Source organism: Octodon degus, unplaced genomic scaffold, assembly GCF_000260255.1.
Source record: "Octodon degus isolate 3935 unplaced genomic scaffold, OctDeg1.0 scaffold00010, whole genome shotgun sequence".
Taxonomy (NCBI): domain Eukaryota; kingdom Metazoa; phylum Chordata; class Mammalia; order Rodentia; family Octodontidae; genus Octodon; species Octodon degus.
Window position 1 is genome coordinate 18,101,769 of NW_004524586.1, and position 13,840 is coordinate 18,115,608.

Below are 13,840 nucleotides of genomic sequence, written 5' to 3' on the forward strand. Positions count from 1 at the left end.
CCCATCCCTTGGGCTTTCTCTTTGCCATCTGATCGCCACGAGTAGTTTTCTCTGCAGCAGGCAACCTGCCATAACTTTCTTTGTCCCAAACCCTCACAACACAGCCAGCTGGCCACAGACTGAGACCCCTGCCACTGGGAGCCTAAATAAACCCTTCTTTTAAAATTTACAATCTGATAAAAAATAAATAAATAATAAAATTTACAATCTTAGGTATTTTGTCACAGTGATAGAAAGATAATAAACACTACCTTTATAGAAGATAATTTTATTATTTTACAAGCACATACCCATGAAACACATTATTTTAGATCCAAAACATATCTTCTCTTTTTTTCTTTTTTTTCCCCCAAATATTGGGGACTGAGCTTAGCACCTCTGCCTTGAAGTGTATCCCCAACCTTTTTGAGAATGGATCTTTGTAAATCCCTTGGTTGCCCAAAGTGGGCTTCATCTTATAATCCCTCTGTCTTAGCCTCCCAGAGTACTGGGAACACAGTCAACACATACTCTTTTATGAAGTCCACACTTCTGACCTCTTATAAACTCAATGGAAGAAGGACCCCTTTTCTAATATTTTATTAGTCACCTAACATTTTTATTGAGGTTATCAGTGTAATTATTAATAAGAGCCAAGTGTTAGCTACTAGAGAACAAGGACTGCGATCTATTCATTGTCATGTTTGAAAAACTTAGAACAGTATCAGCGCACATACACAGATCTAACTGAACTGTGCTGTTTTAGAAGAGAGAAACATTTATTTTAATGTTCAATTTAAATCACTATAACTTGGCTGGTGAGAGAGCTCTGTAGAGTAAGCACCTGCTTAGGCAAGCACCGTGACCAGGATTCAATCCCCAGCACCACTCCAGGCTGGTCCTATGCCTGGACGCACTGAGCCCACCACTAAGACCCTGCATGGTGGTGCATGCCTGTAATTCCAGTACTGGGGAGGCTTGAACCAAGAGGATCACTACAAAGCCTGAGTTGTGCAGTGAGACCACGTAAGAACCAAATACATTAAAAAAAAAAAAAAAAAAAGATCACGGCAACTTCTTTTCTTTTATGAAAGCATGGTGGGGGGGAAGCACCATGGACATGTTCTTTAAAGATAGCAAATGGGCTGGCAGAAGCATCACCTATGTACCAGCCCATGAAAGGTGAGTATAGCTATGGAGAACCTTAAGAAAATGCAACACTGCCACTTCACTTTACAAAACATCCACCCTCAAACAGGAGGAAAAATAGGTGTCCAATAATATACAATATGAAAAGCAAGGCTTCAAGAAAACAAACAGCTCATTAATATTTGTCATATTTCCTGGTAGCCATGTCTCAAAAGAATGTGTAACAGAGATATCAAAGGATTGTTCCTTTTAATTTAAAATAGTCATTGGTGTGCTATGCCTGCCTCACCCCGGTGGGTATGCTGAGGGCCACTGAAACTAGGTATAGTGGTACACATTGGTAATTCCAGTACTTGGGAGGGTGAAAACAGGAGGATCACTATGAGTCCAATTTATGTAGTGAGACCTTGTCGACCCTGTACTAATACATAAAATAATAAAATAAATTAGTCCTTAAGTTTCAGTTTTTTTTTTCAGTTTTCCACTGACTTTATCCTTTTTACTTGTGAGAAAGAACCCCGTTATTATCAATGAAATATTTTTCTTCCCCATTCTTATTTTAACAGTAACACCTTTTCTCTTCAGTGAAACTTCATTTCTTGAAAGCTGAATAATTGAAGCACTGCATTTCAGGGGGTTTGGGCGAAGAAAGGATTAAAAAAAAAAAAAAAAAGCACTGCATTTCCACTTTGGCCTTTTGTGAAACCTAAGCACATTTCTAGCACTCTTAATTAAGTTGTCAGGACAATGAGTTTCCAGATGTTTTTCACAAAACATATTACCTGAGAGGATCTCATGAAGAGTTCTTGAATATCTAGCTCATCTAGTAAGAGTGTCCTTCCTACACGATGTACTGCCATGCTTACATGGGACTTGCTGTAGGGAATCTTCAGGAGCTTTTTTATGTTCTTAAAAAGAGCAAAAATAGTTTAGAAAGACTCACTCATGCAAATATTAACTTTATTCATTGTAAAGAACAATAAACTCAATTTTCATAAGGTCAAACTATATTTTACATAGAGCTACCTCCACCACCTGAATAAAAAGGCTTTCCTTTTTGTACCAGGAATCAAACTCAGGACCCTGTGCTTGCCAGTCAGGAACTGTGCCACTGAGCTACATTCCTGGCCCAGAGAGAATTTTAAAGCCAGAATCACCTACACTTTGAGTCACACTAACATATTTTAATGTAAATTATAGGCAAACATTTATTTTTACCCCTGAGAGGATCTTCTCAAAGGCATTTCTTACCCTGGGGTTAAACTCAGTGTCTCATGCATTGGAGGCACACAAGCAACTACTAAGCTACGTCCCAAACCCACAAGAGAATTTCTCCAAGTTGTGAGCAGAAGTCTTGCTGTTGCACTGATGGAGGCTTTAAGCACCTCATTAGAAAAGCTACCAGCTAAGTAACAACAGACTCCATCAGAAGTATTATTTATAATTCTCAATTGGTAACATAATCAGAATAATCCCAAACATTATCATCAGTTCCCACAACTATTATTAAACTAACAACTTTAATAGTATTATTACAACCACTGTTTGGGAGTGTTGAGAAAGATGTGAGGAAAAAGCAGAATTTTAGAAACAGAAAGGTATCTGATAATCAGCTATATCTTACTATATCTTATTGTCACTAATTTCTCAAGACTGCAAATCAGAAAGAATACACTTTACTCCAAAAGATACATTAAACAACAAGCAACACTTACTTCAGAATCAGAGACAACATCCACATCATTTCCCACAGAATCGATGAAGTCATATGCCATGCCAAAGCTACCAAAGGAAACACAGCCACAGGTTGAACAGAACACAGAATTTCCTTGCTTCTAGGAGATACATTTTCTGCATTCTAACATTTCTGAAATCAAGATGTGCTTCACCATTCTATGTAGCTAGTGCTTCCTTCTCAGTGTACATAAAATGATGGGTTTTAAAATTGATAGCAGCTTAAATTTGATGAAACAGTAATAATGAGAAGCAATTAGTAGAAAACACTTAAAACTACTTTGCAGATTTTTTTTAAATTTTTTTTTATTTGTGTGTGTGTGTGTGTGTGTGGCCAGCTCAGCCCACCAGGGGGTGGGGCTGGCTGGCATGTGGTGCTGGGGTATTGAACCGCAGTCCCTGTGCTTTGCTTAGCTTGTTCTAGGTAGGTGCTTTAGACCACTGAGCCATCTCACCAGCCCCTGCAGATTTTTTTTAAGCATGAAACCAAAAATGTCTCAAGTCTTCATAACTTTATTCTATGTAAGGTAAGATAAAGAGAGACACTTACTATAATTTTAGTTTCCGGAACTATGTTCCTAATGATATACATAAAATCTCTCTTTTTAAAAGTATGTCTGAAAAATGCAGCTGTCAATAAATCACCTAAAAAGTTAAGTGAGCACCTAACTTATGCCAGGTACTGTATGAGGCACACTTAACAGTCCACACACTTGAAAAGCAGCTGATGGTAGTCAGTGGCAGTCAGGCTACTTCTCTAGAACACCTAATTTCAAAGCATCCTCTTGTGATTTACCATGCGCTGCTAGATGTCATTTAACCTTTCTTAGCTTCAGCTTTGTCTTGTACAAAACAGTTGACAGTGCCTGTCTCAAAAAGTTATTAAGCACTGAATGAGATAAACATGAACTATCTGGCAGTGTTTGTATATAGTTAATACAATTAGCATTTATATCACCTCATAAAACTTAATATAACTTATAAAGCCATTCTTCTAATAGAAAATGTTTGGGTTATTTCCAACTTTAGGCTAGTATAAATAAAGCTAAAAATAATAATTTGATATAACTTTACATTCTAGGCATTAGAATAATTTTCAAACTACCAGCTCATAAAGTATTAATGTATTATGACTCTTGCTCTAACTTACACATAAATTTCACCATGTCACTAAGAAGAAATATAAAGAATCCCACATATTAAATGGCCCATAAGAATATAGTTATTAGGGGCCAGGGAGATAGCTCAGGGTTGTAAACACCTGCCTTGCAAGCCCAAGGACCTAGATTCGATCCCGGGCACCACATGCCTTACCAACTCTGCCAGCCCTGCCATGCAAACCGGGCATGGTGGCACACACCTATAATTGTGCTGGGGAGGCTAAAACAGGAGGATCGCTACAACTCCAAGCTGCATATTAAGACCCTGTACCAAATAAATAAATAAATACTGTAAAAAAAAAACTTAAAAAGAAAAAGAATATGGATATTAATACATTTTTCTCTAGAAGATGGCAGGCTACTGTCTCAACTTTAAATACCACAAGCAGAATTTCCATTTTTCTAAGTCAACAATATAGGTCACCCAACATGCTGTCTTTTTCATTAGGCCTTTTTAGGCTAGAGAGTGCACTATCATTTAATGAAAACCTCCACAGGTCAGATACTCATCCTGATTCTTTGTTTTCACAAATTCAAATCCATGCAAACTGGGCCAAAGCAGATAGGTCAGCGGCATAAGTGCCTGCCTGGCAAGCACAAGGTCCTCGGTTCAATTTCTGTTGCCACAAAAAAAAAAAAAAATCTATGCAAACTGGCTAAAATAAATGATTAGTAGTTTGTTAATATGATGTAGACTTCAAAGAAGTACATGCAATGTAAAACTCTCTGTTGTAACATATGCTATTTTGGGGAGTAAAAGTAACTTTCAAAATCAAATCTCATCTTCTAAACATCTAGCAAGTTAGGTCCACTGAGATGGCTTGGCAGTCTAAGCACCTGTCTAGGCAAGCACAAGGACCCAGATTTGATCCCCAGTACTGGAAGCCTCGCTGACCCCACCTGGGTGCCCCAAGGCTATACGTCTTCAATCCCACCACTGGGAAGGCTGAGACAAGAGGAGTGAGACCCCATACCAAATATATTTTTAAAAATTGAAATAAAAAATAAAATTTTAGTGAGCGTACATCACAAACTAAATAACTAGTGCTAAGTTTTAAGTATGATGGATAGACTGGTCAATATGACACTGATATTTACCTTGAAAATGGCTTGCTTTTCTTACTATTCCCAAGAATGGTAGTTCCTGCTGGCCCTAGTTTGGCACTTTCTCGTAACCAGTTGGCAGGTGGGAGTTTCAAATCTGTTTTCTCTTCAAGTTGTGCAAATGCTGTTCGGGGAGGGGCAGAAGAGTATTTCACCACAGCTCGGCTCTTCACTTCATTGCCTCCAAGAAATAAAGCTGATCCCTAAGCAACACATTGAATGAAACTTTAATGAACACTACTAGGAATGAAAACATCTTTATAAAAAGAAACGATCCGCATCAGGGTTCACATGTTACTCTTAACACTTAGTTCAAACACAAATTATTGAATTTAGCACCTTTTCAAATGATTTTAAACATGCAGGAGTCAAGGTGCATGATGCTTGTGTGTTTCAAAGGAAATGGGCCAACCAATCTGCCTTTAAATTTTATTTATATTCAGTGTAGAAGCAGAAACCAAAAAGACTCGCCAGTGTGAAGTTAATTAAATGTAAAATTTAATAAATCTGGCTACAGTACTAAACAAACGTTTTAATTACAGGAACATAAATACTTCAAAGTAGTTTCGGGTAAGATATCTGAGTCTCTCTTGTTTTTACGCAAAGGTTCAGCAATCGCTTCGCCAGGGAGTCTCACATACTCCGAACCTCTCAACGTGACAGCAAGGCCCTGGGGACTCGCCAGCCTTCACCGCACACCTGCACACAGGCTCCGTATCAACTGTTCTAACCTCCTTTCTCGCAGTCCCTTTGGGCCTGGCAAACACCTCGCACCTTGAGGAATTAGCCGGGCCCCAACCCCGTGGGCTCCCCTCGGCACTCCTTCCGCGCCGCCGGCTTTACACAACTGTGCCACATTTTGGAGCTACGTGTTACATGTATGCGCACACACCTAGATGCTCCATGTATGCGCCCACGTATTACACGTCAAGCAGATACCGAGTCTAATTCACCGCAGGTCACCCCGAGTGGGAAGCCAGGCTTGCTCTGGACACGAGGACGTGCGAGCAAACGCCAGCGCACCTCAGGACAGACACACGGGCTTCCCCGTTTCGGAGGTGTCGGGGGGGGGGGGGGGGGGAGAAGGTGCCAGAGGCTCCGGGAACCGTGACACCCTCCCGCGCGGTGCGTGCCCGCCGAGCCCAGAGCTCGAGCCCGCGGAGCCCGGAGCCCGGGCACGTTCGACACTGAGGTGGGCTCACCTGCGCAGAAGGTTCCTCCAGCTCGCCCTGAGACAGGAGGCTGAGCCCTCCTCGAGCAGCAGTCGCCGCCGGCGCGGCCTCGGCTCCGGCCTCCTTGGAGTCCCCCATTACTACGGCCCAGGGAAGCGAAGCGCGAGCCGAGAAGCCGCGATACGGCCCCGAGCTCGGAGGTGCTTCAAGCGCCTAAGCCGCTCCGCCGACTACACTTCCGGCCCGTGAGAGGACGTCCCTCTGACGCGCTCAAGTCTCGCGAGTTTTGTTGGCAGGCCAGGCCCCGCCTCTGCTGCGGGCGCTCCCATCGCTAGGGGGCGGGCGCTCAGTGCGCCTGCGCTTGTCAGTGCCACTGTGGGAGACAGTTTCTCGCGATAACTGTGCCTCAGGCTGCTCTCGTTGAAGGCAGCTCGCCTTTGTTGGCCGACAGTTGCGGTGATTTGGGCTTGAGAGAAAGTCAAGGTCTGGAGTTGCTCTCCGCGCGGGAGAGGGAATGCTTGTAGCGTCATCAGTCGTCCCGGTTCTATTAGTGACGTCAGCACTCCTTCCCTGGCCTTCAGCATCCTCTAGACGCAGCCCAGAAAGGGCGGGTGTCGCGCAGGTGCGGGCCGGCCAGTCGGGCGGGGTCCTGCCTCGGCCAAGTCCCCCCCACGCACGACAGTTCTCGAGTGCAGGAGTTGGCTGCGCGAGGCGGGTCCCCGCGGTTACGGGTTGGGAGAAGCCGGGGCGGGGGCACCTCCGCGAGGGGTTTGCTGCTCCGGTCCCCGGGGCGGGCCGATGCCCGAGCGCAGCGACCTTGGCCGAGGCGACCGGGCGGTGCGAGGGCGTCTGGCTTCTCCGCGAGCCGGGTCGCACCCAGCGATCTTGTCAGCGCGCGCCCCGATCCCGTCGTTCTGGGGAGGTGGCCCTGAGAGTGTTTCTCACGGGCTCCCGGGAGCTGCTGTCTGAGCTTTAAATAGCGAGGGACAGAGTCTTGAAATAAATGGCCGAGAGCCAGGACTCCGAGCCTCCCCATCTCTATCCTATGATTTCTGAGTAAACCTAGAAGCAGCCGAAACAGCTGAACGGAGCCAGCCATATCCCTCCTGAGATTGACTATGTATGGCAAAGATCTGTTTCGTTTCAGAAATTAAAATTTTTGAAAATTAATTTTGCCCTGGCAGCTACTTGGCTGTCTCAGCTTGTAATTTGTATTTGTCCCTGATAACTCGTCAACTATTGAGGACCTGACCAAGATCCCCAAATACCTGTGTGAGGGCTTCGAAGAAAGAATGAAATAGAGGGGCTGGGGAGATGGCTCAGTAGAATAAGCACTTCCCTGGCAAGCGCAAGGACCTGAGTTCAATCCCCGGCTCAACAAAAAAAAAAACAATACACGAAAGTAGGCTGGGAGTACTAAGACCCTCCCAGCAAGCCCTCTTTATTGGGTGCGTAGAATGATAGATGGGTTAGTGAAGGTCCGGGTAAAATTAAGAGTTCAATGACTCAGTGGGCAAACACATAACTTGGGCTGACTCAGGACAGTTGAGATGATCTTAAACCAGTAGGATCTTGCCCTGGAATGCTTTTTAATCTTACTGGATGGGAGAGGATGGTGCATCCCTAAAGACTTAGTGAGAAGTCTCAAAAGGGTGTTACCAAGAATCCCACTTATCGGGGCTGGTGAGATGGCTCAGTGGTCTAAAGCACCTACTTAGAACAAGCTAAGCAAAGCACAGGGACCCCGGTTCAATCCCCAGCACCACATGCCAGCCAGCCCCACCCCCTGGTGGGCTGAGCTGGCCACACACACACACACACACAAAGTAAATAAATAAAATTTAAAAAAAAAAAAAAAGAATCCCATTTATCCCTTAGGAATTGAGGAAAGTTAGCCATTGTGAATTTGTGGTCCCCAACAGCCAACGATGGACATGTTTCTAAATCTTTATGATTATCAGGAAGCCATGGTAGTACACACCTGTAATCCCAGCAGCCAAGAGCTGAGGGATGAGGATTGCCATGAATTTGAGACCAGCCTGGGCTACAAAGTGAGCTCAAGGCCATCATGAACTACATAATGAGACCATGTCTCAAAAAGACAAAAAAAAAAAAAAAAAAAATTGTGAATGAAATATAACAATGAATTTGATTATAGTGTATTCTGTAAATATTTGTTTTCACATTGATTTTGGTTTTTATAATATTTGTATTGTGCGTCTCATTCTTTTTGGGTTTTTTTCAAGTGAATTCTATTGGTTTAGAACAAAGTTGAACACAACTGTAAAACATAATACAGTGTTGTAGGCAGTTAAATTAGATAGAAATATTATAGCCAATCAGACCAGGCCAGACCCTCAAAGAAACTATGGAAGACAAGGTGACTCTGCAACTTGGGAAGAGAGGACAGTCCTGCTATGGGCCAGATCTCATGACAAAAGAATAAACAAATGCAGCCACATACTTTCCTAGAAATGGGCATCAGGAATTGATATTCTAAAAAGGTGTCAATCATGTTGAAAGAGTCACTCACCCAACCCCCAAAAGGAAGAGACCCTGTCCTATATTCATGCCCACTTGCTATGTGACTCCCTTTCCCATTTGGTCCAGGACTTACTCAATTTTACCTGAGCAATGGTGCCTGTAATCTCACTGGTTGGCCATAGTTTTGTCCCACCTCATTTCTACTACAAGGAGTTCCCAAGTTATCCACTTTAGACCCCTCCACTCACCACATGGCTTTAATCTATAAAAATCCCTGGAAAAGACAGCTTCCCAGGGCAATGTGCTCTGGTCCACCTTGTGTCCCTGTGTGGGACAGATGCTTTCTTTCCCCCAATAAATGTTCTGCTCTTAATCTCCATTTGTTCCTAAAATTCATTTTTCAATTTTAGAGAACGCAAACTTGTCCCAGGTACCTTTCAGTTCTGATGTTTTATTTCCCTATATCAACAGGAAGATGGTTAAAACTTGGTTTTGTTTCATAATAAACAATGTAACCATTAACTCATTTTACAATATTCAAGAGTATTTACATTTTCATTGTATTATAATAATAAATGAATTTTTAGAAGGTAATATAATGCAGTCCCAATCTTAACATGGTTTTTTGTTAACAAAAAGGGATGTCTTCATAGTAAGATGAAGTGATTAAACATTTGCTTTTTAGCTTTCCTAGTTTTTTTCTGATTGTTTTAGAATTAAGTATAATTTTATGAAGCTTTTGCATGTACATAATTTAGCTTCTGACAATCTTTGAATTTTTTTTCATTTATAATGTGTCTTTGTAGGAAGGGATTTCTTTGAGGATGTTCAGAACCTTGTGGATGCTGTCAGTGAGCACGTGTTGGGAACAACGGGGAAAAAGCTAAGGAAGAGTGAAACAGAACCAGAGGGAGAGGGCAGCAGCAGCTAGAGGACCTGACCCTGAGGCAGCAGCCGAGGACCAGGCCTCCAGGAAGGAACTGTGAAAGAGCCTGGTGGGGCTGGTCTCCAGCAGTCCCCCAGAGAGCCTAGCCTAATTCTGTTGGTAACGGAAGGTGATCCCTGATTGTTTGAGACACTGGGCACATCTGAGTTACATAAAGCTGATACATAATCCAACTTTATAAATGGCTTGTTAATTCTTTTTTTCTATCCAAGTGCTTTTATAAGCTGTGTTTTAAACTTATTTATTTATTTATTTATTTATTTATTTATTTATTTGGTATAGGATCTCACTACTCAGCTCAGACTCGTAGTGATCCTCCTGTCTCGGCCTCCCCAGCACTGGGATTCCAGGTACCATGCCTGGTTTCAGTGGCCGGCTTGGTCATACTGTACCAGGGACCATACCCAGGTTCTTGTGCTTACCAGGCAGAAGCTTAGACTGCTGACCTATCTCTGTAGCCTCCCATTCTGTGTTTTGTTTTGTTTAATCTTTTATTTATTTGTTTGTTTGTGATGGGTTCTCAGTGCAGCAGAGAAACAGTTGGAAGGAAAAAGGGAAAGGGCTTTATTTTCTTTGAGGACACGGAGAGAATTTAGGGAGGGCAAGGAATTCTCTGAACTGGACAAAGGATGGCTGAGGCTTTTATGACCTTTTATCAGAGGTAGAGTTTGAGGGGATGTTTAGATATACCTGAGGGAGCTGATTGGGGGTCTTCCCTGAGGTGGTGGGAAGGGTGAAAGTAAATTATGTCTTGGGCTAAGTTGGAGAAGAAGGGGAAGGTTGTCCTGGCAGCATAGGCCTTTGTTTTAAAGGCATTGGCCATCTTAGATGACTACCACAGAGATTTTAGCGATTCATACTAGGGCCCAAACCTATCTGTTTGTTGGTTTGTTTGGCACAGGGTCTTACTATACAGGTCAGACTTGTAGTGATCCTCCTGTCTCAGCCTCCTCAGTGGTGGGATAATAAGCATGTGCCACCATGCCCGATTTCGGTGGCTGGCTTGGCACCAGGCTGGCAAGATAGGCAGTACTGGCGATCAAACCAGGGTCCTGACACTTGCCAAGGAGGTGCTTAGACCACCAAGCTATCTCCCTGGCCCACCCATTCTGTGTTTTTAAAACAGTTGTTTTTAATGTAAATCACTGAAGGGCAACACTTGCTTAGGCGAACGCAGTGGCCAGGGTTGGATCCCTGGCGCCACATGCAGTGCCAGCCCTGCCCCCTGGGTGCGCTGAGCTGGCGATGGAATCCAGGCGTGGTAGTGCATGCCTGTAATCACAGCACTAGGGAGGCTGAAAACAGGAGGATCACTAGGAGTCCAAGCTATGTAGTGAGACCCTGCGCACGTGCGCGCACACACACACACACACATACACAAAAAAAAAATAATACTACTAATAATATAAATGACAAATGATGACAAATGTAGGGAAACATAGTCATGCCTCCCACAGTTTCAAATTAGAAGACATGAATATCTGTTTTGTTGTTTGTTTGTTTGTGTCCAGCTGGCCTCATTCTCAAGAGGTAGCCTACACTGGCCTTCAACTCAGTAATCTTCCTGCCTCGGCCTCCAGAATGCTGGGATTACAAGTGTGCATGACCAAGCCCAGCTCTGTTCCTTTTTATATTGTTCCACTGGGTCTGCCTGACCCTGGCCTCAATTTTCAGCCCCCTCTGGGGATAGACATCATCACTCCCAGCCTGCCTGCTCTGGATTGAAAGTTTGAGGAAATGAGCCTGGATGTGATCCTAGCTCTTCTGCTCATTCATAATTCTCACATGTTTGTGTGCCTCCCTGGGCACTGGTGCCTTCATTGCTTAGCACAAGTTTGTTGAATGAGTGAATGAATGAATGAACTGCCTATAACGTGCTGCTCCAACAACTTGATCATAGCTCCACATTAGCTGGTGTATCTCCTCTGCCTGGAATACCTTCCTCTGTCTTATTTGACTCATTTCTGCCTCTCTGCAAGATTCATCTCAGGTATCATCTCTAACAAGTCTCTCTTGACATCTTTCCCTGCTTACCCCCTCTGGATCCTTTTCTTTGTTCCTGTCACTTGTATGGCTTTATCCCAGCACTTGTCACATTATAGAAAAATTACCTGTTTGTCTTTGCCTCCCTCGCTCTCTGTGAGCTCAAAGGCGGATGTTCTGTCTGATCATCTCTGTTTCACCAGCATCAGGCTCAGCACCAGCCGACAGAACTGTTTTAGCCCTTAGGCAATGTAGGAGAAATGACTAAGGCTGACAGGCTTTTAAAATGCTTATGAAAATGTTAGAGACATAAAACAATGCTGTTGACTCCAAAATATTTTTATTTGCAAAATCAAAGCTAACAATGTGTAATGAAGTAACTCCAAAATATTGTAGTGTCAATGTCATTAATTATTAAAGTTAGTATTGATGTACAGTTTGTTCTTTTCTAAGACAATTTGTAGGGTAGACTTGCTCAGTTTGCAGAATTTCTCTCAGCATGCAGGATGATTTCAGAAAATTCCAAGTCAATTGTTAATTCATGTCATTATTGTGTGCTCAGTATTTTCAGAAGCAAAATTAGAAATCTTTTATAAAATCTTTTACAGTAAGACAACTATGTGAAAGGCACATGTACTTTAGAGGTGTTGCCAAAAATAGGTGTTTGCAGGGCACTTGCTGTTCTTCCACATCTCCTCTAGCAGATGCCAAACTCCAAAACCTTCTATGCCCTGGGCCCTTTTGGGGTGTGTGTTGTTTTAGTTTGCCATGGACCCCTTCAGGACATAGAGTCTTATACCCTACCATCCTTATTCATTTACTTGCTGCACCTTGCAGGACTCCAGGTTCTAACTCCTGACCCTGGACTCAGAGCTGGAAGAAGGATCTGAGATGACAAGAAGAAGGATCTGAGATGACGAGAACCAGTCTCTTCCTCTTGAGAAGAGAGTGATACACTCCATAAAGAACAGAGTAGACTTATTGGGCCACATACAAAGCTAATTAGTAGCAAAGCCAATACTAGTGTTCAGGTCTCTTATTTAGGTAGCTTTCAGGAAACAAATTGTAGGCATCAGCCAATGGATTTTGAATTTGCTTCATAATCATCTGTTTAAAAAACCAGATCCTTTGGTTATTACCAGACTCTAAATCAGCAGCTCCGGGATACCACAGAGGAATCTGCATTTTTGGTAAGTGTAGTGGTTGATACATTGTGTCAACTTAGCCAGATGACTCCGATGGTCACTTCTGGCTGGTGGGGGTCCTGCCCTGGGGCACGATTGGTTCTGCCCCCAGAGTGACTCAGCACAAAGAGACCATATTAAGGGGCTGAGGAAGTAGTCGGTCTTCGCATTCGGCTTGGACTTCATCGCCTGGCTTGCAGCGCAGACTCTTTCACCTCGGGCTTGGATCCTTCACCTTCTGTCCCAGACTCTATCACAGACTCTTCAGTCTTCCCTCGCAGACCCATCAGCTGACAAATAGAGACTTGCATGGAGCACAGCAGTGAGCTTCAGACCTTGGGACTGAACTCCTCAGTCTGGGGTGTGCAGACGCCCTCTGCATGCTCCCCCAGCAGCTGACCCCTGCCAATCTTGTAATTCCTTATACATTGTATATTTTGTGTTAATATCTGTTCCTTGGGCCCGGGAGATGGCTCAATGGATTAAGCGCTTCCCCGGCAAGCGCAAGGGTCTGAGTTCAATCCCTGGTTCCACCCCCTCCCTCCCCCCAAAAAAATCTGTTCCTTATATCTGTTCCTCTAAGTAAAACCCTGACCAATACAGTAGGATCATTAATTTCTGAGGATCTTGGCAGCTAAAGGTGAGTTTCACTGACATATACTATAAAGATTCACCTATTCCCTTCTCAGGCCAGTTAGTCAAATGAAATTGGATATTCAACTAAAAGAAATGATCCCCAGATGTCAGTAGCTTTCAACCAAGGCTGCCAAATAAAATACCAAATATTAAGTTAAATTTGAATTTCAGTTCAACAATACAAAAAAAATGGGGGGCAAGAATGTACCCAATGTTTAGCATAAATGTATCCCACATAACATTTATTTATTTTTTTAAATTTTATTTATTTTATTTATTTATGTGTGTGTGTGTGTGTGTGTGTGTGTG

At 43.2% G+C, this 13,840-nt stretch overlaps 1 protein-coding gene across 4 annotated transcripts in view; it reads right to left on the reverse strand.

Annotated features, from left to right (window-relative positions):
• LOC101565830 (erythroid differentiation-related factor 1) overlaps positions 1 to 6,577 on the reverse strand; it is a 39,973-nt gene extending 33,396 nt beyond the window's left edge. For all 4 annotated transcript variants that reach the window (XM_023708901.1, XM_023708900.1, XM_023708899.1 and 1 more), the window contains exons 1-4: positions 6,329 to 6,577; positions 5,121 to 5,329; positions 2,844 to 2,910; positions 1,911 to 2,036 (exon numbers count right to left, since the gene is read on the reverse strand). In XM_023708901.1, coding sequence (XP_023564669.1) covers positions 1,911 to 2,036; positions 2,844 to 2,910; positions 5,121 to 5,329; positions 6,329 to 6,436 — 510 coding nt within the window. In that variant the 5' untranslated portion in view covers positions 6,437 to 6,577. The remainder of the gene's footprint in view (positions 1 to 1,910; positions 2,037 to 2,843; positions 2,911 to 5,120; positions 5,330 to 6,328) is intronic.
• Between the last annotated feature and the right edge of the window lie 7,263 nt (positions 6,578 to 13,840).